The 23537-nt window shown below is 38.7% G+C and overlaps 2 protein-coding genes and 1 long non-coding RNA gene across 3 annotated transcripts; all 3 read left to right on the plus strand.

The window, feature by feature from the left end:
- Window positions 1-329: 329 nt before the first annotated feature.
- On the plus strand, window positions 330-22877 carry GIF2 (GRF1-interacting factor 2). Its single transcript, XM_006830220.4, has 4 exons — window positions 330-573; window positions 3612-3688; window positions 19816-19900; window positions 20210-22877. Exons 1-4 carry the CDS (start codon window positions 493-495, stop codon window positions 20666-20668), a joined length of 702 nt encoding a protein of 233 aa, XP_006830283.1. The 5' UTR covers window positions 330-492; the 3' UTR covers window positions 20669-22877.
- Window positions 3695-7215, plus strand: LOC148780518 (uncharacterized). Its single transcript, XR_016041472.1, has 2 exons — window positions 3695-6410; window positions 6722-7215. It is a non-coding gene; the product is annotated as an uncharacterized LOC148780518 (long non-coding RNA).
- LOC18425705 (S-adenosyl-L-methionine-dependent methyltransferases superfamily protein) lies at window positions 21483-22877 on the plus strand. Its single transcript, XM_006830219.4, has one exon. It carries the CDS (start codon window positions 21483-21485, stop codon window positions 22365-22367), a length of 885 nt encoding a protein of 294 aa, XP_006830282.1. The 3' UTR covers window positions 22368-22877.
- Window positions 22878-23537: the final 660 nt, after the last annotated feature.

Raw genomic sequence — 23537 nt, forward strand, 5'->3', positions numbered from 1 at the left:
AGCATCCATTCAAAGATGTCTTTATATGTATAGTGGGGAAATAGTTTGTCTTTTAAGTATTGAAATTTGGCGGGGAAGTAAAGGGTAAAAAAGTCATTTTAGCTCCTTTTAAAATATGTTCGATCATCATTATCAGTTCATAAATCTCTTCTATAAGACTAGGATTAGTGCTTTCTATAAGAGTAGGATCAAGTGAAGGTCCGCTTTGACAAAGTAACTGTAGCACTTCGGCCTCATTCGATGTGCACCGAACATAACCTACGGCGCACCGCATTGGGAAAATAAACCTCGTATGCACATTTCTCCAGCCTTTTCCTATTGCCTTTTTGCTTATTCCACCAGGGATTTCAAAGTGTGCTCCTTTCCAATCCGAACCTCGTGTGGACAAATTTTGTGGGCTCTCTGGTTTCTTGCTCAAGGAGTGATTGGAATCAGCGAGAGAGAGGGGGGAAGTTTAGAGAGAGTAAGAGGGGGGAAGTTTAGAGAGAGAGAATGCAGCAACAGCAGCATCCAATGCAGGCTGTAGTCCCCCCTATACCTATAGCCAGCATAACAACAGAGCACATTCAGAAGGTAAGCTCTTTCATCTGCAAATTGATTATGTAATTTTTGGCTATAGTGGGTCACTGATTTTGTGTATTTGGAAGCCTTTCTGATGATGTATGGATATTTGGGTTTTGTTGGGATAGGTGTTCGTATTTCTTTTCTCTAAGTTTCTGCTCATTTATTTGGTTTTCGTTTTTAATTGTTAAAATGATGGTTAGTGTTTGATAATTTGTTCTTGATTACTAGGATTCTTGATTGACTCATTTACGTTTTTTGTTGCACAATCTCTTTCCTTAATAGCCACATGCCCTATTTTTGCTGTCGTTTGTTGTTTCCTGATTATGGTCTCTGAAATCTTGATGGATTTCATTGTTTCCTTCATTAGGCCAGCGCATAAGCCTTCCAATTTCTCTAGATTAATGGTTCCTTGTCCGTAATGGTGATTGCTTCTTGATGAAAGATGGATGCTACTAGCTACTCTGCAATGTTGTGTGATTGCTAACATGTATCTTTGAGATCATTTTTTCATTAGCATCCAATTATTGCTCTTTTATGGGAATTAAAAATTTGGAACTCTGGTTGCAATAGAGATTATGGGTTCAAAACACACATTCCCTTTTTGATTGCATTATCTTTGCCAAGAGTCAGTACATATTCTATTCTATAGAGGGTAACCAGTTTCGAGACTTGGCCAGTTCTACTCGGACTCGGCCGAGTAAATCTCGCCCATATCGGCTGAGTAACGTGGCCTCGCCATATGGGCAAAGCGAGTTTGCCCTGAGAATACCGTACATAAAGTTTTAATGGTTATATATGATAATGTTCCCAGTTTAATAATCAGCACTCAAGTGGCGCGTAGGATAGTGTGCAGGTTTGTTGTTCAATATGGTGGGGGTTCAAAACTCTCCTTTGTTATTGCCTTTTCATTTTTCTTGTTTTTGTAAGAGAAAACAAGAGTGATTTGAGAAGGGGATTTGATACGAAGACCTCTTACTCAATGACCACGCACTCTACCCAACATGCCACCAAATAATTTCTTAACAAGAATGTGAGGGTAATTCTATATCTATTGTTACATTACCTTATTACCTTAGTTTTTTAACAGAAAAGAAAGTATTAGAAACGAGGATTCGAACCAAAGTCGTACCACACATGAGCACTCATAAGAGCGGCGACATTGACCACCATGCCATTTGACGCTTAGTAGTATAAAAGCGAAAGATATATTATATATATTCTAATTTGTGTTGATTTTTTATTTTTTAAACTCGAACTCTACTCGGGCGAGTTACTCGGTCTCTCCTGAGTAGCTCGGCTCGGCCAAGAGCTGAGTACCTTGGCCGAGTTGATTTTTTGAACACTGAGGGTAACTGTAGCTTTATAAGTATATTCTTGAATAGAGATAACTAAAATGATGTGATATATTTGAACTCCTCCTGGAATCTGGGATTTATACCCTTGCTTAGGGAACTAAGTGTTTTACATTTAGCTATCATTGGTTTGGATACTGCTTATCATAAATGCATGATTTTATCATTTAGGTCCTTCATGCTCTTTTACTAAAATGTTAAAATGGGCTAGGGATTTGGTCCCTGCTCGAGCAGAGTAACTTGAGGAGTCCGAGTAGAGTTCCTACAAGAGATGGGCTAAAAAATCACCAAAAATACAACTAAAGTGTTAAAATTAAAAGCGGTAAAAAGAAAAATTAGTTATAAACATCATTTAAAGTCTATAAAAAGATGGAGATGGTGGGACTTTATCACCAACTATTCATGTGGCCTTTGAAGGACACAATGAATATAACAAGCTCGAAGTCGAGCTTCTCCTAACCCTAGGAGAATGATGCAATTAGTTTTTTAGTTTTTTAGGATATTGAAATTTAGGTTTAGTATTATTATGGGTTTCCAGTTTTTTTTTTGGAGCATTTGTGTCAATTTTTATTGTAGAGAATTGGGAGTTTAAGTTTTACTAGATAAACGACGAGGATTTCTTATGGAGCAAGTCGGCGTTTAGGGGTCTTCTCTTCTATAAATATGTAACAGTTGGGCCAAAAAACAAAGTAGAGAAGAGAGGAAAATAATTTATTTTGGGGTAGACTCCTCTGCAAACCTTGAGAGATGGTATAATCTCTCACTCTTTATTTTTGTCTATTATTTATCTGATTTGTTTATTGTCAATGTTTGCTTTCCTCTGTATCAATTTGTAATGTGATATTTTTTTCTAGGACTAAAGTATTTGAGATATCTGATGTTCAGTACTTTTGAGTTGAGAGAAAGTCCAAGAAAAAAAAATAATCCAAGAGACTTATTCGGCTTTTGGATTTGAGTAGACACAATTACAGAAAATCCTTATCATCATTAATCTAAGTCCCTTTTGTGTTATTAAACAAACCCAAGTACATCTACAAAACCCAAGGATAGCATTTGTGATTTTTATTTCAAACTAAAATGACCAAGGGACATTCATACATCTTATTGCACAGATTCAAATAATTGAAGCTTTGTAACTTGAATGTATCGTAAGAACTGCAATCATATGAGTCTTTCAACGATTACAGAATGTAAGAGCTTCATTCTTATTCCATGAAATTTGAATATTCGCAGTTGACCGCATCAATATATGTAACAAGTAGGTTATAAGTTATCAAGAAAATCTATAAACATTGTGAGTGATTGTAGAAGAGAAATAATGCAGCTCATAACTGTAGGGTTTAAGCTTCAACTACTCATGTCTTTGAATTTGAAATTTTATTTGACTGGAGCAACTCAGATCTTTGGAGTTCTGTTGATTGGTCGTATAGTTGTAATTTGGGCTACCCAAATGGGAGATCCATAATCTATTTTTTATTAGGATGGTTTATTCCTTTTTTCCAATAAGTTTGTCAATTTGGATTATTCCTTTTGAGCGTTATGAAACCTTTGGTAGTCACTGTATGAAAAGAAATCTATTCTTTTGCTATACTTGGATGAAAATATCTCCTGTAAGTTTTCTACCTGGATCTTTTCTTTTTGAGAGGATGAAACTTTTGATTCTCAGTTTATGAAAGGAAATTTATTCTTTTGCAGTGCTTGGATGAAAATAAGCAGTTAATTCTGGCAATATTGGACTTCCAGAACCTTGGAAAGCTTGCAGAGTGTGCACAGTAAGCAAATTATTTTAATTTTTTAGAACTTTATTTTCTTTAGTAGAATACATAATATTTAGCTGTTAACTTTTTCTTGGGCTCACATCATACTGGATATGGTTTCTCTTCCATCTTATATACATTTTTAGTTGAAGAGTTTTCAACTTAGTTAGAGGGCATTAAATTGTAAACATCCTCTCTTTTGCCCACGTTTTCTGTTATGCCCCTAATCGTCCCCACTACTACAACCTCCAAATTGTCTAGCTGGTGGGAATTGAGATCTGACAGACCTTGGTTTTTCTAGGAAATATAATAATGGTAAAGGACTACTTTCCAACCCATGTTTTGTTAAGAACACTTGCTTAATGTATAAATATATGCTGTAGCCATTATATATATATATATTTTTAACCATGATGTCATGCTCATCATAGTAAGGGACATAATTGTGCAATGCAAATATATATACAAATATATGTTGTAGCCATTTTATATATTTTTTTCTTTTTTAACCATGATGTCATACTCATCAGTGTTTCAAAAAGCGTTAGGCGGGACCTAGGCAGCCGGGGGGTCCAGGCCGCTCAACGTCTAGACAGGCGCCCAGAACCTGGGCGGCCCGATTTCCAAGGACTCAAAATCTTTTAAAAAACTCTCTAATAGATTTATAGAACATCCAAAATTAAATCTAATATCAATGGGTGATGCTTAGATCAATTTCTCATAACTTTGAGAAACCCTTCTATCCTATGGAAATCACCAAAAACTAGTTTTTTAGGGTTTTTCTCTCTCTAAAATAGGATCTAATGGGTTATAGGTTTCACAATTTTACCCCTTTAGTATTAAAAAAATGCCCTCAACAAGTGGTATTTCCACCCTTGAGCGGGCGTTCAACGAGTGGCATTTCCACCCATGGGTGGGCGCTTGCCTAGACGGGTTCCTGGGCACCTAGATGGGCCCCTAGAGATATCCGCCTATTTTTGCCGCCTAGGCTTGGGCGGTGTGGCCATTCCTTCTAGAATGCCTAGGCCCTGGGCTGTCCGGTTTCTAAATCTTGTTCTTTTTCTCACTCTCTCTTCACACCAAGCTTTCCTATTATCATGTTAGAGCTTGTTTGAATGCTCTAGATCTTCTAGGCCCTTCAAGGATCTTGTACCAACGTCTTCTTCAATCTTTTCTCAACAAACAACAGCCACTTCAAAACTTCTCTCAGCAAATAGCAACCATTATTCTTCACAGAACCCTAACACAAGGTTTTGTATCTCCTCTTCTTATAAACCTCTCTACACACCCCTTTCTTCTATCACTCTAATTTTCTTCTTCAAACCCTTGCACTCTTTGAAACCCTAGTTCTCGTCTCTTTTAAGATTTCATATTATTCAAAATCCCAAAATCCTTCTTAGAAGCTTAGATTTACTATATTAGTCCACAAATTCTCCCTTAGGAATAAATTCTCCCTTAGGGAGAAAATATCTATTAGATTGAGTCCACACGCCTTCCCTTAAATTAAATGTATTAAGTTTTAGTCCATAAAACCATCCATATAGGTATCACGTTTCCAATTCTCTTTTTTTTGGGCTTCAATTGCCTAATTTCCTCTCTCTAGGGCATCATGTACCTAGCTATCTAGCACTTCTTCTTCGTCTTGACAAAAATCTTAAAATTTCTCCTTTGAAACTCTAATTCTCTTTATGCCTTAGGGCATCACGTGCCTAATTTTCCATGTGCTCACTTTCTTTCTATAGGCCATTGCGCGCCAAAGATTCCAACAACCTTTCCTGAAACCATAGCAAATCTTTTCCTCTTTCTTTTCAGCTTCTAGCCCAATATAATGTCTTTCTCTAACCCATCAAGGTTGACTTCATACAATTTTCATAATTTGGAAAGCTATCGTTGTACCGTTTGTTCATGGCCAGGAACTTATGGGAGATTTAGATGGTTCTTTAGAACCCCCTTCCAAACTTCTTATCATAAGTGAGATTGATGAGACCAGTGAAACAAAGGAAGCCTCATTCAAATCCTGCATATGAAGAATGGTTTCCTACCTGTCAACAATTTATTGGGTGGATCAATGCAACTCTCTCTAAAGAAATCCTCATGGTCATTAGAATGCCTATGGCTGCAAAACTATGTAAGGCTCAAGTGTTATGCACTTGAAATTTGCACTTCAGCAATGCAAACAAGAAAAGGTTAATATCATGGAATATTATAGCATAGTTAGAGGACCTTGCAGTGTTTCAAAAAGAGAACAGCCCAGAGCCTGGGCGGCCTCTTGGGGCCTGGGCGCATCACTCAGGCCTAGGCGCCCAAAAAAAGCGGAGGTTCTTGGGCGCCCTGGGCTGCTGCCCAGTGCTCAGACCTGGACGACCGCCCAGTGCCGAGGTCTGGGCGGCCGCCCAAGTACAGTGCCTCGCCCAGAGGAGAAAAAAGGTTTCGGTGGGGCTATTTTTGTCCATTTGTTTTTATACTAAGGGGCAAAAAATGAGGGTTTTAGGTTCATTTGAAACCTAAAACTCATTAGAGCCCATTTTAGAGGGGAGAAAGCCCCGAAAAAACTGGTTTTTTGTGATTTCTTTAGGATCGAAAGGTTTCTCAAAGTGATGAGAAATTGATCAAAACATCATCCATTGATATTAGATTTAAGTTTTGATGTTTTATAAATCTATTTAGGGGTTTTTTAGAAGATTTTGATTCCTTATAAGCATCTATAAAGTGGCAGTTTTGAGATTGAGCAATCAAAGTAAGTGATTTTTTTTTATTATTTGCATAAGTTGTATTATTTTGAGATGTCTTCTTTGAGATCTATTAGGAGTGGTGATCTCGGTTGGAAATATAGCTACAACCCAAATCCTAATGATAAAAATTGCATAAGATGGAAGTTTTGTGAGAAAGATACAAAAGGGGGCATAAACCGGTTCGAGAAACATCTTGCTGGTAGCAAGGGGGATGTTACCCCTTGTTAAAAGACTCCTAATGCTGTTAAAGAAGAAATAACTAATTTTTTGAGCATGGTAAAAATGAAAAACGATGAGAGATTTGCCTCCATAGCAGAGATTAGGTCTGGGGTTCGGGTCAATTATGAGGTCAAGGGGCATGAAGGATTGACATGGGACATAGACATGGATGCTTCAGGGACATCAGCTGACCGTCCGAGGGCCACTAGATCTTCTGCACAAAAGACGATGGTGGAGGAAGAAGAGGCAAATTCAAAAGAGACAGAGGAGGAAGACCGATATGTCGAGTAGGGTGACGACTTCGATGGCAAAGAATATGATGCAAATGCAGCTGACCCAACTTTTCAGATGATGATTGATGAGTGATGAATGTTGAATAATGATTAAACTTTGAACATTGATTGAACTATTGAAGATTCTTTTGAGTCTTAAAGTATTACTTTCATTTTTGTTTTCTTCCTCTTGGTTGTGTATTGTGGTATTGTGGATAGTGGATTTGTAGTTCCACTGGTTTGGTATTTGGTAACTTTGGTTTGGTAATTTGGTTGATAAATTTTAAGTTTTAATTGGATATGGATCGACTTATGGGTATGTTTATGGAGTATGTGCTAATGTGTAGTATACTTTGAATTTCGATGTGCCCTAAATACGTAATTCTTATATTTTATACAATATATAACTGTAAAATCCTTTTTGGATTCAATTGGGCCACCCAGGTTCTGAGTGCCTGCCTGGGTGCTCGCCTAGGCACTGGGTCCAGGCTGCCTAGGACCCGCCTAATGCTTTTTAAAACTATGGGATCTTGTAATCAGCTTGCCATGATCTGATAACCTTTTGGTGATAAAGAGAAAGTAGACTATGTCCTTGTTGGCCTAAGGGATGAATATAAAATGGTTCGTTACCTCATTCACTATTAAGCCACCATTTCCCACAATTTCAGAGTTGCACCCATTGTTACTACGAGTCCCTCTTCCATAGCAACCTACACTGAAACACAACCGGAATCAAGATTCTCATGATATGTTAGTCATGGCTAGCAACTTTACAACATTTAATGGGGGATAAAGTGGACTTGGATAGGATTGTGGCAATAGAGGTCATGGAAGGGCAGGCAAATTCTGTCCATTTACACCTAATCAATCGCATGGCCTTCTTCCTAAGCCCAATTATCATACACATAATGTAAATCTAAGGTATAGCATGTGGCATGTCAAATCTGTGGTTGCCAAAATTATGGCGCAGTGAACTATCATTATTGGTACAATCTAAAGGGACAAAGTTTAAATAACAATGAACACAAAGCTGCGGCCTGAACATTTCAATGGTAGCCATGACATTGTCTTCATCGAATGATCATTATAGATTGTTGATAGTGGGGCAACTAACCACGTTACGGTGATCTCGGTGAGTTTCTAACTCGCACAACTTCTCTTGGTAGTGTTTCTGTAATAACTGGAGATGGGTTCTCACTCCCTATCACACATGTAGGAAATGTTCTTATAAACAATTCCAAAGGTCTCTTTTTTTGAATAATATGTCTCTTTTTTTGAATAATATGTTTTTAGTCCTAAAATCAAGTGTAGCTTAATTTCTCTTTCTGAATGACTCAAGAAAATAAGTCAAACTTTGCTTTTATATCGTCCTCTGTATTTTTGAAGGATCCGTTGTACTGGACAACGTTAGCTGAGAGGATTCCACCAGGACATCTATATGTCTTGAATGATGAATCGAGGAAGCTTATAGGTTATGTAAAGAGGGTTTAGTTCCATCATTATCTGAGAGTCAGAATTTTCTTATAGGTTATGTAAAGAGGGGATTCCACAAGGACAACATTAGTCTCTCCAAATGATTGAGGATGTCAATGTTTGGCATCACCATCTAGGTCATTACAGTCACGAGTCAGTTTATAGGTTATGTAAAGAGGGTTTAGTTCCATCATTATCTAAGAGTCGGAATTCCTTGTCCCAGTTCTAATAAAAAGAGCTTCAAGGCCTTTGAAATTAATCCCTTTTGAAGTGTGGAGACCTGCACCAATTGCTCCTCATACCAAATTTTATGCGATCTTTGTGGATGATTTTTCCCTTATCCCTGGATTTATTTCCTTAAAAAAGAATCTCAATTATTCAAAACATTTGTACAGTCTAAAATTTTTCTTGAGAACCATTTTCATAGACGAATTTTGTACTTTTGAGTGTTGGGGGAGGTGAGTTCTCATCTCATGCATTTAAGAACCATGTAAAGAATAATTGTTGGTGGTATAAGACTAAGGGGCTAGATTCATAACTTTAAAATTTTTCCATTCTATTAAAACATAAGGCTTTAAATACATGAAGAACTCAATACAAAACCATAATACGAAAATTCCAGCCTTCATACTTGGTTTATACCAACCTTAATAAATAAGATTACAACTCTAATAGGTCCCTTACATATCCCTTTCTCAAAATACAATTAAGCTCAATACAATGTCCAAATACTCAAAATGTACATCTCTACAACATATGACATGACTTATGCTCAAATTCATCATTCTATCCAAATTACATAACGATCTCTTCTTCGATCTTCTTCCTCATCATATGCCACAATGTTTCATATATATCATATCGCCACGCTTAAGTTTAAAAGTTGGGTTACCCTTACTCGGGGTTTTTGAGGCTGGTCCCTGGTTGATATTCCTTAGAGTTAAGATTTTTGAGTTTAAACTTAATTTGTGAATTATATTTTGTGGTCATCACATCCCTCTATGGATAATTCTTAGCCTCTTTTATTGTCCTTTATAGAATATTGGAACTTTTTTTTTTTTTTTCACTCAAAATATATATTGAAGCTTTCTTTTCTTTACTAGGACTCATGGTAAAGCCTTTGGAATTTTAAAAGAGGCTGAATAAGGTGGATGAATAGAACCATATAGCTTTTAACTACGTCTTTAATTGCTTGATGATTTCTTTGTGTTTTACGGGTGTAAAAAATCTTAAGCGACTCCCCTTTGATTCGTCGAGTTTCGTACGAAGCCTGTAACACCGCCATTTCTGTGTCTTATATTGAAGTGCCATAATATAAGATACAAAAAGCTTATGATAGGATACCTAGAGATTTAATTTAGTAGGTGTTAGAAAAGAAAGGAGCCTCTAGATGCTATATTGACATGGTGAGTAATATGTATGAGGGAGCATTAACTAGTGTGTGGACAACTAGTGGAGACAAGTGAGTTTCCAATGACAATATGCCTAGATTAGTGGTCAGCGTTGAGTCCATACCACTTTGTTTTTGTTATGGATGAGTTAACTAGACACCTACAAGATGAGGTATCCTGGCGTATGTTGTTCACGGATGACTTAATTTTGATCAATGAGACTAGAAGCGGAATTAATGGAGAGAAGTTTGGAGGGATGCTCTAATATCCTAACGTTTTAGAATCAGTCGGACTAAGGCAGAATATATGGCATGCAAGTCTAATAATAATAGGAGTAGGAATGAGGAAGTAGTTAAGATTGTTGGCTAAGAAATACCAAAAAGAGAGCACTTTTGATACTTTGGGTTGGTAATTCAAGAAAATAGAGAGATTGAAGAAGATGTCGCACATAAAATTAGAGCTGGATGGGCGAAGTGGAGATGCGCAACTAGAGTTTTATGTGATTGTTGCATACCGATGAAGCTAAAGGGGAAGTTCTATAGGACAGCTGTGAGACTAACTTTGCTTTATGGGACGAAATGTTGGGCGGTAAAAAAATGACATACACTGAAGATGAGTATAGCTGAGATGAAAATGATGAGATGGATGAGTGGTAAGACAAGAAAGGATAGAATTCGAACTGAATACATTCGAGGGATGAGTATAGCTGAGATGAAATGATGAGATGGATGAGTGGTAAGACAAGAAAGGATAGAATTCTAACTAAATACATTCGAGGGAACTTAGATGTGGCTTCAATAGGCGATAAGATGAGAAAAAGTAGACTTAGGTGAGCTGGCCATGTGCAGTAGACCCAATACGGTACCGGTTAGGAGGTACGATTTTGTTCAAGTGGATGGCTCTAAAAGAGCAAGAGGAAGGCCTAAAAGGATATGAATGGAAGTAGTGAGAAAAGATATGAGGACATATGGTCTTACCGAAGGTATGACCCTTGATAGAGCAGAATGGCAGAACAACATTCGTATAGCCGACTCCAATTAGTTGGGATAAGGTTTTAATGATAATGATAATGATATTGAAGTTCCATGATATGGAGAGAGTTACTGTAGAAATGTACTGGAGTGCTATAGTAACTCGATGAGTTTTTGCTTGACTTGGAGAGTCATGCGGAACTTGCTTTGTTCAATAAAAATGCAAGAGTATAAAAGGGGATGGAAGTTCTATTTTTTTTATTCTATTTCAAAAAAAAATGTTCTATTTTTTTTGTTTATTTCTCATCATGGGAACCAAGATTTGAGCCTAAATTATATTTGATTTTCTTGATCTATCAATTAAATATATTTGATTTAAGCAAAAAACTTCCCTCTTTTATGGTTTTGATAAATTAAAAATTTGTACAATGCTTTTGGATGAATTTGAAAATTTGGGATTTCAGCGCAATGTTTGGTGGATTTTTTATGAGAAATTTTCTCTCTGCCTACTTTTGGGTTCTTCATTGAATCATAGGCTTGATTCTCCCAGAAAATAATATTTAAAACCTAAGATTTGCAATACTTTTAATCCGTTTTGCTATTCATCCAGAGTTTTCAAGAGCTCAAATCAAGTAGATCCTAACTCAAACCTAAATCTTGTGGTTTCAACTTGGGGTGTTTGAGGATTCCTTTAGTAAGGATTCGTGGCAATGACTCGCACTGGACATTCGAGGATCGACCTCCATATTTTGGGTGAATTTCAAATTTTCAATTTAAATTTGCTGGAATTTTGTGGCCTTCAAAGGCCTTGACAGCTGTTCTTTTGATAAAAGCTATTTTTGTATTCTTGATGTATTTGAACTCACATTTTTTAGCATTCCTGGTTTGAGTGGGAATGTTGGACTTGGATGGATGAAACAGGGGCCATGTGAACCTGCCCTACTTGGATTAAACAAGCCATTAGGGTAAATGAGCTCTACTTGGGCGTAATAGACCATTAGGGTGAGTGTGAGTTTAGGGTGAGTGTGAGTTGGTTCTACTTGAATGAAACAGGTCATTAGAACCAGCTGGAGTAGTCTCTATTGGAGAGAGGGCTCAATTACTCTTGCATCGGTGTGTGACTAGGCGTTTGCTAAAAGAGTGGATATGCACCCTAGGCTAGATGGGTTAAGTCCCTATGATGCACATCATTGAAGAAGGTTCACAGGCTATTAGCCCAATGGTGGATGATTTATTAGCCAGGAGATGAAATCAGGCTGCTGCATGTAAGGATGGTTGCTTGTGAGGGCAGGTGGTTGTGAGGGCATGTAAGGCTCAACACGGCATCCTACACAACATTATTTTTTGCTAGTTGTGTTCCTTGGTTCAATAGTGGGTTGTTAGCATTCATGTTCTTGAGAGAAGACTCCCCATGCATTGAACGTGGCAACCTAGACACTCTGGTCAATACTCGGTCCATGTGACATATAAACTTGTCCTTGGAGAGACTCACATTTGGAATATGTTACTACACGATGACTCTTCTATGCCTTAGTCCAATCATGAGTCCCTTGCACGTGAGACACGTGGATCATGGGTTTATTGTATTGGTTTAGGGTATAGATGAAGTCATCGGTTAGTTGCATAATGCCTAATCAACCTACTAGTTCCATTGCTAGCATTCTCTTCTGATGTTTTTTAAGTGACTTTGTGAAAGGTTTTTCCAGGAAATAAAATAGTATTGTTTTCACTAATGAACCACCAATGTTTGGTTTAAAATTTGGGATTAAAATCTTATGTTCTTAATCGATGGTATTTTGGTATTTTAATTTATTAGATAGAAGGGAATTTATGTAGGAATTTAGTGGACCACATAGGGGGCCCACTAAGGGACACATATGGTGCCCATGTGTGCCCACATGGCCTTGATTTTTTGACCTTTGTGGAGCCCACTTGCCACCGGTGCCATTTGGAGTTCAAAGAGTTAAGTTGAGTAGCATGTGACCCACTATCTTCTTGGGTGGTGCGTGGGGCACCTAGAGAACTCCTACGGGAAGTTTGAGAGTATTAAGAAGATCTTAGGTGGTTTTTTGGATATGATTTGTTTTTCAAAATGTCAAAGTCCTATTTGATTGGGAGAAGATGGGATGAATAATACGGAATCTAATCTAGTTTGGAGTTAGTTATAAAGGAATCCTACTAGATCTAGAAATATTAAATGGAGATTGAATTGGACGAGGAGATTGGAAGAGAATTAGAATAAGCTAATCCCAAGGGATAATGGTGTTCAAATCTACCCTCGATTCATGATGGTTGGCTGAATCCAACCCTCTCACTCTGTAGGTCTCCTAATTTAGTGTTTGAGTGCTCCTAATTTCAGCTCTACCCCTCAAGACATCTATAAAAAGGGTTCCACCCCACCCACCAAAAAAAAAAAACGAAAAAAAAACAGCAACAACAGCAAACAACAAGCCCCCTTGTTTTATGAGCATATATTCCTTCTTCCTAAAGAAAACTAATAAACAAACTAACAACGAACCCCCTCTTTTTATAAGCATATATTCCTTCTTTCTAAAGAGAACACCAAGTTGTTTTTGGTTTTTTTTTTTCTTTTTTTTGGGGGGTGGGAGAGAGAGAGAGGGATGTGCGAAAGAGAGATTTATGGTTTTGTGAAATGGTTGATAAGAGAGAGAGAGAGAGAGAGAGAGAGGGAGAGAGAGAGAGAGAGAGAGAGAGAGGTGATGAGTGCGGGATTGGGTTGGGTTTTGAATTCCTTCTCATGTGAGAGGCCTAAGAAAGAGAATAAAACTCTTCTTTTTTTCACAAGAGAGACGGAGAGGAAAATTCTACAACCAAAACCATTTATTCTCTGCAACCTACTTTAAACTAAGAAGAAAATGATTGAATTTGTCCTTGATGTGGATCGAGGCCAACTACAAACAAAAAGAAAATATGCAAAAACTAGCATGTGTACTTAGCAACTCCTCAAAACAAAGGATCCTTTAATTTTCGAATTTAAATTACATAAATACCTTAACAGATTAAAAAATTACATAAATAGCTCCAATTCTTGCCGGAAAAAGGAGAACAGTTGTTCAAAAGAAACGATAGGTCCTCACATGCCGATTCGCTGCGGCATAGTGATTGGCATGGTCTGGAACTTCGAGCTTCAACTTCCTCACTTTCGACCTCTTAAACCTTAGCTAGAGGGGAGCCTTGCTCTTAAAGTAATCTTTTCGAACCAAAAGTGTCCCGTTTTCCCTTGCAACTAGTACTTAAAACACCTCAATAAAACCCTACGAGTTTCTACGAAATCCTAGCCATTCATTTAGTCTAATTTCAACCCTTAAATGCTTATTGCTAAATACCAAATGACCGTTCACATAAAAGTAAATCCCAAAAACTCCCAAATAATATCACATATAATCTTTCATTAATAGTAAATCCCTAAGGGCCCAAAACAGTTCTAAATCCCTCCAAACATTAAACACCTTAAAAGAGAAGTAAAGAATACGAATGCTGGGCTGCCCTCTTGGGTTTTTAATCCAACTGTTTTCTTTTTCCCATCAGTCGCCTACAAGCTGCACCATTGGACCATTGATTCAGAGAGATCGTGTGGGGTGTATCACATCCTAAAAGGTTATTCTAGGTAATTTTTCAGGTATGTGATCTTGTTGATTTTTCCTGTATCGGAACACTTAGCTTGCAATGTTGTAACCACTTTCCTTTGGGCACACCTTGTTTCTCAAGTGTTCTTGGGTCTAGTTTCACCCTGGACAATGTCATTAGAGGCACATGTAAGACCAGGGAGTTATAGTGGTTTCAATGAAAGGTGCTCCATGCAGTTTTGTTGGTAATTTAAATATATAGCACCCTAGAGCATCTTTTTATGGCCTCTGACAGTAGTATTAGAGCCTATTTATCCCATCCTCTTTTCCTGTTTTTGGACTTATTTTTTGGGTTGGAAAATCAGTCCATGGCCACCAAAATTATCATGGTTTAAGTTGCTGAAGGCAGAGAAGTTTGATGGATCAAATTATCTCATGGAAATAAAAGACCGGGTATGTTTTGCACGAGGAAGGCCTGGGTTATGTCCTCAGAGCATCGCACCCCACTGAACCCCGAGCCAATGCTTCAGAGGCTCCAAGGGAGGCCTTTGCCCAGTGGGAGAGGAAACATCTTATGTTGGTGTCAATGGCGGTTTTGTATGCATTAGAGGGTGATGTGATGCATGGGTATGTGAGACTCTTGGGACTCCATGCGAGATACATGAAAGCATGGAGCACGACTTTGGTACATCCTCTTTTACACTAAGATCCCTTGCCATGAAGGAATTTTCTATTCTCTGGTTCCGAGAGGGAAGCAAAGCACGTGCAAACGTTTGAGCATCATGGTTTGCGAGATGGAAAATTTCAAACTTCGAGTGGAGGAGAATATTCAAGTGGTGAATCTGACTCATGGGATGCATTTCTAGGATCTCTCTCAGCCTGTGGGACTGAACTACAATATGATGAACTCATCAACATTCTCGAGGTGGATGACGAAAGGTGGAGCACGATGGGAGGACATATCCGAGCAATGCCATGTACATGATATGTAATTACGTTGACTCGCAAAATTCCCAGTCTAAGAGGAAGAAATGCTCTTAGAAAAATAAGAACAATCAGAAGAAACCCAATGTAGACAATAAAACTGATGGTAAACCTTCCAACCCAGGAAATAAGAAAAGGATCATAATAAAACCAAGTGTTTTAAATATGGAAAATTAGGGCACATTAAGAGGTATTGACACTTTGATGGAGCTAATGAGAATACCTACGATAAGAACTAGGAGTTCACTTGTCTATGCTTCCAATCCATGGGAGGCACAAAGGGCATAACTTGTTTAGATTCTGGGTCCACAACCCATGTGGCAAACCAGGAGGGTATCGCTTGTTCAAACCTATAGCACTAGATGAGCTACACATGTATATGGGAGATAGCCAAAAGATTGCTGTGCTTGGGGTAGGAGACTATGTTCTTAATCTTCCTTATGCACGTCTTTGGTGCTCAACGGTACCTTGTATGCTCCTGAGATGACAAAGAATATTTCGTAAGTCATTAAAAGCTAGTTTTATTACAATATTTCTGGGTTAGAAAGTTGAAGTCTGGTTTGATTCTCTTGAGTGGTAATCTATTTATGTTTGGATCATTTTGAATAATGGATTATATGAGGTTTCTTTGAATGCGATCAAAACCTGTGGTATAAGAGGCTCGGGCACATGAGTGCAAAGTGTATGAAGAGATTAATGAGGTGGCATTTGGAAAAATGTCAAAAGGAAATCTGTCAAAAATGTGTGACTCGTCCATGCAAGGCAAATTCAGTTAGAATCCGTTTTCGAAAGCTACGAGAGCCGTTGGCATTTTTGATGTTGTCCACTTTGACATTTGTAGACCTATGAATGTGGCTGCACGATGTTAGAAGATATACTACATCTTTTTTATAGATGACCATTTGCATTTTGTAAATCAGGGAGTTACATGGGCTTCAAAGAAAGGTGCTCAATGCGGTTTTGGTGAAAATTTTATAAATATACTCCCCATAGCACCTGGTTATAGGATCTCACAAAATTCATGTTGATTTTATGTATGTTTTACAATTTTGTTTTATATTCCCAAATAGTGGGGAATGGCTATGATGATGATTATGATTTTTTATATTCCCAAGTTCAATTTTCTATATTGTATATACGTTTTATAGTTCCCTTTTTATGAATATTTACAATGTTTCCCAATCTTACAGTTTTTTTTTTTTGGGCCAACTAAGGGCAGACTCGGCTTGTCAACTTGATAGTTGCCGACTCCAGTTGGACCAGTTAGGCAGTGAGTTCAGCCTCTGAGCCAATTTTGCTGACACTGGTTTTACATGAAATACTAGAATGATACATCACACTTGTAAATATTCTTTTTTATAATATAGGATGTGATAAATTGTTCTAAATTGTTATGCTTATAATATTAGTTATTTATTTGCTTATTTATTCTCCTCTGGCTAATCAAATTGACAACCAGAAAAGTTTGTACTGGGATGGACACCTCTCTGGTGAACTGTGTTGGAACATTAAATTTTCTAATCTCCCAACAATTATTCACATCCTTTTTCATCTTTAGACCATTGACCAGTTTACAGAAACGCGACAGTCCCTGATTCACACAACGAAAATTGAATGAACTCACCGGTTATGAAGAACTCGATCAGAAGCCAAGTGAGCTCTTCATTTCTGGTTAAAATAATTTGTGTCAGTGTACAGAAACTCGAACCAGTGGACAGAAACTGGAACCAGTGGACAGAAACTGGAACTCTAGACTATTAACCATTGCACAAAAACTCGAACTCAGTCCCCGCTTCACACAACAAAAAGCGAGTCGCCTCTCCGAATTATGAAGAACTGATATGTTCTGTGAGCTTTTCAGTTCTGGTAGATATATTTTGTGCCACCACCGAGATCCAAAGTGAGCTACAAAGAGTAAAGTGCATAATAGCACAAAACCTCAAGGTATTTGCATGTCGGTATATTTCATGGTAGAAACTTGTTAATGTGCCAAACCAAGTTGACTCGGATGAGCCAACTTGACTTCTTGAATTTTGAACACTGTTTTTGAACAAATGTACATGGGGACGACTGCTGAGAAACAAGTTTCTGAGAATGGAAGCTTGTGATAGCTCGTGTTTAGTTGCTTCATTGTCCATAAACTTCATGAATAACTGCCACCAAATTTATCCATGATCTTGCAATCTCTGTAGGCAATTTCTCTGAATCATTATGAACACCCCAACCACTTGCCCATATGTGGTTGTTTTTGGGTGGGCGGAGGGGAAAGGTGACTGATTCCATGTCCCTTGCACCAATATTAAAGTATGTTTGAGTTATTTTTGTGTGCTTGTCTTGCCATGTATTCATATTTGTCCACATGAGCCTAACTTGGAAAGATATTGACCCTCTGGGCCATTCTTGATGTTAGCTATTATCATAAACTGAACCTTTGTAATTACATACATATAATTATCCTTATTTATGTTGGAAATTAATCTGGTTGAGAAGTGTATACCCTGAAGCAAAACGCATCCAACAGTTGGGTTGTACTGAACAGTTGTGATTGGAATTGTTAGTTTAAGCTGAATCTCATGCACTTGTTTCAAATTATGTTGTTTATTGAGTGGTGGGATTTGTAGCTAGTGGTGGGTAAATTGGGTTTTGGTTTAATGTTAGGAGTAGAGGAGAGTGGCGTTGAGTTTTAAGGTTGTCAATGAGTCAATATTGTGAGATTCCAATATTGATGTGTTTCAAAGTATTCCATGTAGCAATGTTTTAGGCTTCTAGGTTAATGATTTCCAATGTAGTAAGAGTCAAAAGTTTTATGGTTATCGAGGTCATGGTTGGTGGTTGGTGGGTGCCAACTCATAGGAACTTGGATGCATGGGAAATTTGCATGCATGGGAAGTTGGTGTGTCAGGGTAGTTTAGGCATTTTTCTTTTCTCAAGAGGGTCAAATCTAGTCATTTCGAAATAGGGTTAGCATTGGAGAGTCCTATAAATGCTTCTCTATGCTATACATGAAAGTTAGGTGATGACATTTTGGTAAATGAAATTGGAAATTCCCTCCTACATTGGTGCAGAAGAGAGTACTCCCTACTTGATATAGAGGTACAACCCTACTTGATTAGTAGCATGGTTAGGGATGGAAAGGCCTATGTTCCTTTCCCTCTCTTGACTGTGATTAAGGGAGCTCGAAGACTGTACAGTATGTAGTAGTCTGATGAGGCTCAGATGCCTCTTCCCCCTTTAACCTCCTTTGATGGTGATCTAAGAAGCGGAGGTGGTTTCCCTCAAATGGTTTGATCTATTAGTCCTTTGAGCAATCAACGAGTTTTAGTTGTTGCTGAACCGGTCTTGAAACTTCCCGGTCCATGTCTCGCTTTCTCTTTGAAAAAAGTCTCAACATCGACCTAATGGAAGGTGCTCCACACATGCCAAAATGTTAAATGGCAGGTTTCTCCTTAGTGGCCAGTGTCTCAAATCATACAACATTTGCTAGCTCATTTATTATTTGATCCCATAATAACATGATTGGGTATTTATTCCAGGCAATGGATGAGTAAGAAGAAAGGGTAATGCAGAGGAACTTTTTACAATTAAGATTTACTGTTTTGAGTAATTTGAAGTGATGACCCAGAGTGGCCAGGTATGGATGTGCAAAACTAGCTGTTCATCTTAATAATTATATAGTTAGATTCATTGAGATAAAAGTGTAGCAAAATTTTATCTGTATAATTTAAATTTAGGCTCTTGTAGTACTTTGCTCTGCTTTGCTAATATGCTCTGGCTGTTGTTCTGTGCCTTGAAGTTGAGGAATTATTTTTGCCCCCCTCTGACATGATTGCGTTGATAGTCTGCCCAAACAACGTACAACATACTTCAACTTTAGTCATGTGATTGTGAAGATTGGAAATTACAGGCATGGATCTCCTAAACAAAACATTGTAGCAATACATCATTAAAGGCCCTAGTTAGGAGCAAAATAGAGAAGATGGAGGACAGCATTGTGAGCAAGGCTTTAATTTAAATATAAGTGGTGTGCCTGAAGATACATATCTATCAATGGGCCTGTCTCAGAAATTGTATCTTGCCTGCATTGTGCCTCCATAGTCTGAATGTTTTTAAATTTTGGAGAAAACCTGAAGCGCACAGATAGTTGCAAGGATTCTTAACTGAAGGCTGGTCTTAATGAAATTGTATCAAGTTTCTATTTCTGTTCTTTGCAGTCTTCCTTTGAATTAAAATTCAGAAAAGGAAAATGGAAGAGCCTCTAAGATTTACTTTTTTCGGTCCAAATTTGGTTGAATTTAACAATAATAAGAAACAGGAGAATGTAACATGGTCACCTGAAACACCTCTTATAATGTGCCTAACTACAGAACTCCCAGAGATATTGCAGCCCTCTCGTTACTAAAAAATTAGGATACCCATCATTATTGCATATGGGACATCCCTACAATATGAACATGTTCATAAGCTAAGGAAGAGCCAATTACAACAATCGTATTAAAATCAACTGATGGATCAGGTACCAAAACCGGCTACAGAAGAACCTTATGTATCTGGCAGCCATTGCTGATGCTCAACCTCAATCACCACCAGTGCATCCTCAGGTCAGTCAGAGTCCCTTAACCTGACACCTTTGATTTTGATTAGAAACATTCTCATTACAAATTACGAGGAATCATTTCATAGATCCAGTTCTACGTCTTTGATCTGTGGATGGATGGTGATGGTTAGAGAGTTGACCTGCAACTATGCTCATATCACGTTCTGGTTGGATCCCACTCCAACACCGTCCATCCATCGATTGGATGGTATTATACTGGCGTCTGCCATAGTTTAGGTAGAGCAGTGCAGATTCTAATTGATCTTTCTTCAATTAATCATTTGCCAGCTTCATGACCATTGTTTTATGCCAGATGCCTCCACATGCCACAATGCAACCCAGCGGGCCTTACATACAGCATCAGCAGACAGGTCAACAACCCATTTTCACACCTAAGGTTCCAATCCAATTCACCCCACAACAGATGCAAGAGCAACAACTCCACCACCAACTTCAACAACAGCTACACAGCCGACATCCACAAATGGTCCAAGGTCCCTTGAGTATGAGGCCAGTGGTCACCAATGGTATGCAAATGATGCATGGGGAGACCATGCTTGTGGCTAACAACAACCAGCAACCAGGCATGGGGGGGTTCGCACAGGGTGGTGCATCAAGTGGCTCAATGGATGGTGCGCAGGTGAGCCGAGGGTTCATGAGAGATGTGCAGGGCAACAAGCAGGAAGTAGGTTCAGAGGCTGCAATTGAGGAAAACAATTGGAACTCAGGGTCAGGACACTGTGGCAAAGGAGCAGAAGAAGGCGCGAACTAAGTGCGATGGGTTTTCGTGCTGTCCCTCCCTTTCTCTTTGGAATGTAACTTGCAGACGATATGGTTTGTGGGGTCTTTGTGTTTATTTATATGGCGAGAGCTGATGCAATTGAGGGTTTTTTTGGTCTTGTACCAGCTCGGCATGGAAAATGTGATGTGATCTTCTGGTTATATAGATCAACTAGGAAGAAATCTTGATGGTTTGTTTTGATGCGAATTCCATGGTATGTTTGAGTAGCTGCAATTACGACTGGTAGGGTCTTTGCTCTTATTCAAGTCTTTCTCGGATCCTCTTCGTGGACATTGGTTGGCTATTTCACACAATTATGAGGAGTTTTGAAGCAAATCAGGGATACCAATGACCGATTTGGTTCCCCAACTTCTACTTTTGAGAGAGAGAGAGTGAGAGAGAGAGAGACAAGCCAATTGCAGGGGAAGCGTGAAAAGTGCCTTGCACCTCCCTTCTACCAATTTGATGGATAAATTTGACCTCACTAAACCGACTTGAATTCACACCAGACACGACAACTGCCTTTTTCAATTTTAGTACCCAAAACAGGGTGTAGGACCTTGGACACGCCAAACACAATTAGTGTAAAATACAGAGGTTCTTATCCAAACCCAATTAATACCCGTTCTCAAAAGTCCGCTCCCCTTGGTGATTCCTCCTTAAAATAGTGTGATAATTTCACGGTCGTTTTCAGTAGGCAGCTGAATCTACCAAACGCACCATAGTATTAAATACCGTAAAAGTGGCTGGAAAGAAGAAAGGAGAGGAAAGAGGATCTCATCTTAAGAGGTGAAGAGAAGGAGAGATGAAGGAAGGTCACCCAAAGAAGTTGGTCATGTTTTCAGTCTGGGGGCTTCCTAGATTCGCTGCCTACTCCTTTATCCTCGCTCTGGTCTATGCTCTGGGTTTCATCACCAGCTTCACTGGAAAATCGAAATCCCCAGAAAACACAACTCAAGTCCCACCCCAATTTCTGGAATCTGATCTAGTCAGGTTTCGAACAAAGTGCTCAGATCCTGTCCCTTCAACACTAGTCAGGCAAACAATTCTTGACAAGGTCTACAATGGCTCATCGCCATACCATGGCTTCCCACCTTCTCACACACTAGGCCTACTTAAGCCTAAACGAATCAAGGGGTGGGGCTCTTATGGTGCTGTGTTCGAGAATTTGGTACGTAGGGTCAAGCCCCGAATCATAATCGAGGTGGGCACGTTCTTAGGTGCATCTGCCATACACATGGCTGATCTCTCTTGTGACCTCGGTCTCAAGACCCAAGTCATATGCATCGATGACTTCAGAGGGTGGCCTGGATTTAGAGAGAGATTCAAGGACATATCCATGGTTAATGGGGATGTGATGCTATTGCACCAATTCATGCAAAATGTGGTGTATCTTAACCTCACAGAGCAGATTTTGCCCCTGCCTTTCTCGACCAGCTCGGCACTCGTAAAGCTTTGTGAGTGGGGGGTTATGGGGGATCTAATCGAGGTCGATGCTGGCCATGATTTTCACTCCGCGTGGTCTGATATTAACATGGCTTATGCTTTGTTGAGGCCTGGTGGTGTGATCTTTGGCCATGACTACTTCACATCAGCAGATGATCGAGGGGTGAGGCGCGCCGTGGACCTGTTTGCAAGGCGTAAGGGTCTCTTTGTGGGGACTGACGGCCAGCACTGGGTTATCGGATGATGATTTTTTAGCATTTCTTGGCATAATTGTAAGGCACCCTGCTTAACCCTGCTTATCGACGCATATTGATTGATCGGACGAACCCTTCCGATCACTGTGAAAAAAATCTAGTCTAGGTAAGTATTTTCTGCAAGTTGATTGATGGGGATCCTCCTGTGCAATGGGGGAAGGGGGCCTACCTTACCAACCGTAAGAAGGAGAAAAAAAAGCTAGATACATCTCTCTGTTTCCAAGTAGGATTTTGTGTGTCCAAGTAGGATTTTCTCGAATACGAATGCTAAAAGTTTCACTCCTACAACTGAGCAACCAAAAGAAAGGTCGTGGAATCTTCCGATTGCCCGCAAATGCCATTGAGGGCCGGGCTGGGCTGAGTGGAGTGGCAGTCGCCCTCGGTATTTGGAGGTTGCAACTGATCACTTCAATTTTCTGTTTTTGTTGAACTACGCAATTTTGTACTTGTGGTGTAAAAGGAATAGGGTTCGATACTCAATAAAACATGGAGTTGATTTTGATGGTGTTTTCTGCGTATGTGATTCTTACACAAATGCCCGGGGCCCATGAGAGATGTATGTTTCATTTGGACCATCCATGTGGATGGTACAATATATGGGATGGACCCACCAGTACCAGTTGCAAGCTGCTTGATAGCATCATTTATCAAGATCCTCATAATTTCTAAAGTTTTGGATCCCACATTTGAGTGGACGTTCAATATCCTCCTACTTTCTATGGTTTTGGAACCCATACTTTTCTATTGATGAAAATTCGAAATGGGAGATAAAGTTTGATCCTTGAGCCCCTCATCTTGGATGCCATTAAAGCTTAGAAGGTCAAATTATGGATGATATAAAAAAAATATAAAAAGTAAAAAAAAAAAAAAAATTTATGCCTTAGTCATCTAATGCATGTTTGGATGATAATGTCCTGTAAAGTCATTGATTGAAAGTAAAATGGTGAGGTTTGTATGAGGTGCCCACCTAATACTAGACAAGTAAGATGTGCCTCTAAATTTTACTAGAAGATGTACTTTTGGTGTTGAAAACCCTGCAATGGCTTAAAAATCCATGTTGAACAATAATTATAAAATTTAAAATTTTAAAAATAGTACAAATCAAAAAGATCTATAAACAATTAGAAATATCGAACAATTTGGAAATATCAACATGGATT

Source organism: Amborella trichopoda, chromosome 9 (assembly GCF_054954075.1).
Source record: "Amborella trichopoda isolate Santa Cruz 75 chromosome 9, AtrichopodaSantaCruz75HAP2 v2.0, whole genome shotgun sequence".
NCBI lineage: Eukaryota > Viridiplantae > Streptophyta > Magnoliopsida > Amborellales > Amborellaceae > Amborella > Amborella trichopoda.

Excerpts from the sequence above, each read along its gene's own strand:
- GIF2 (XM_006830220.4), top strand. The coding sequence starts at position 493 with ATGCAGCAACAGCAGCATCCAATGCAGGCTGTAGTCCCCCCTATACCT. Across the intron at positions 574-3,611 it reads CAACAGAGCACATTCAGAAG|TGCTTGGATGAAAATAAGCA; the intron begins GTAAGCTCTTTC and ends ATTCTTTTGCAG. Across the intron at positions 19,901-20,209 it reads CACCACCAGTGCATCCTCAG|ATGCCTCCACATGCCACAAT; the intron begins GTCAGTCAGAGT and ends GTTTTATGCCAG.
- LOC18425705 (XM_006830219.4), top strand. The coding sequence starts at position 21,483 with ATGAAGGAAGGTCACCCAAAGAAGTTGGTCATGTTTTCAGTCTGGGGG.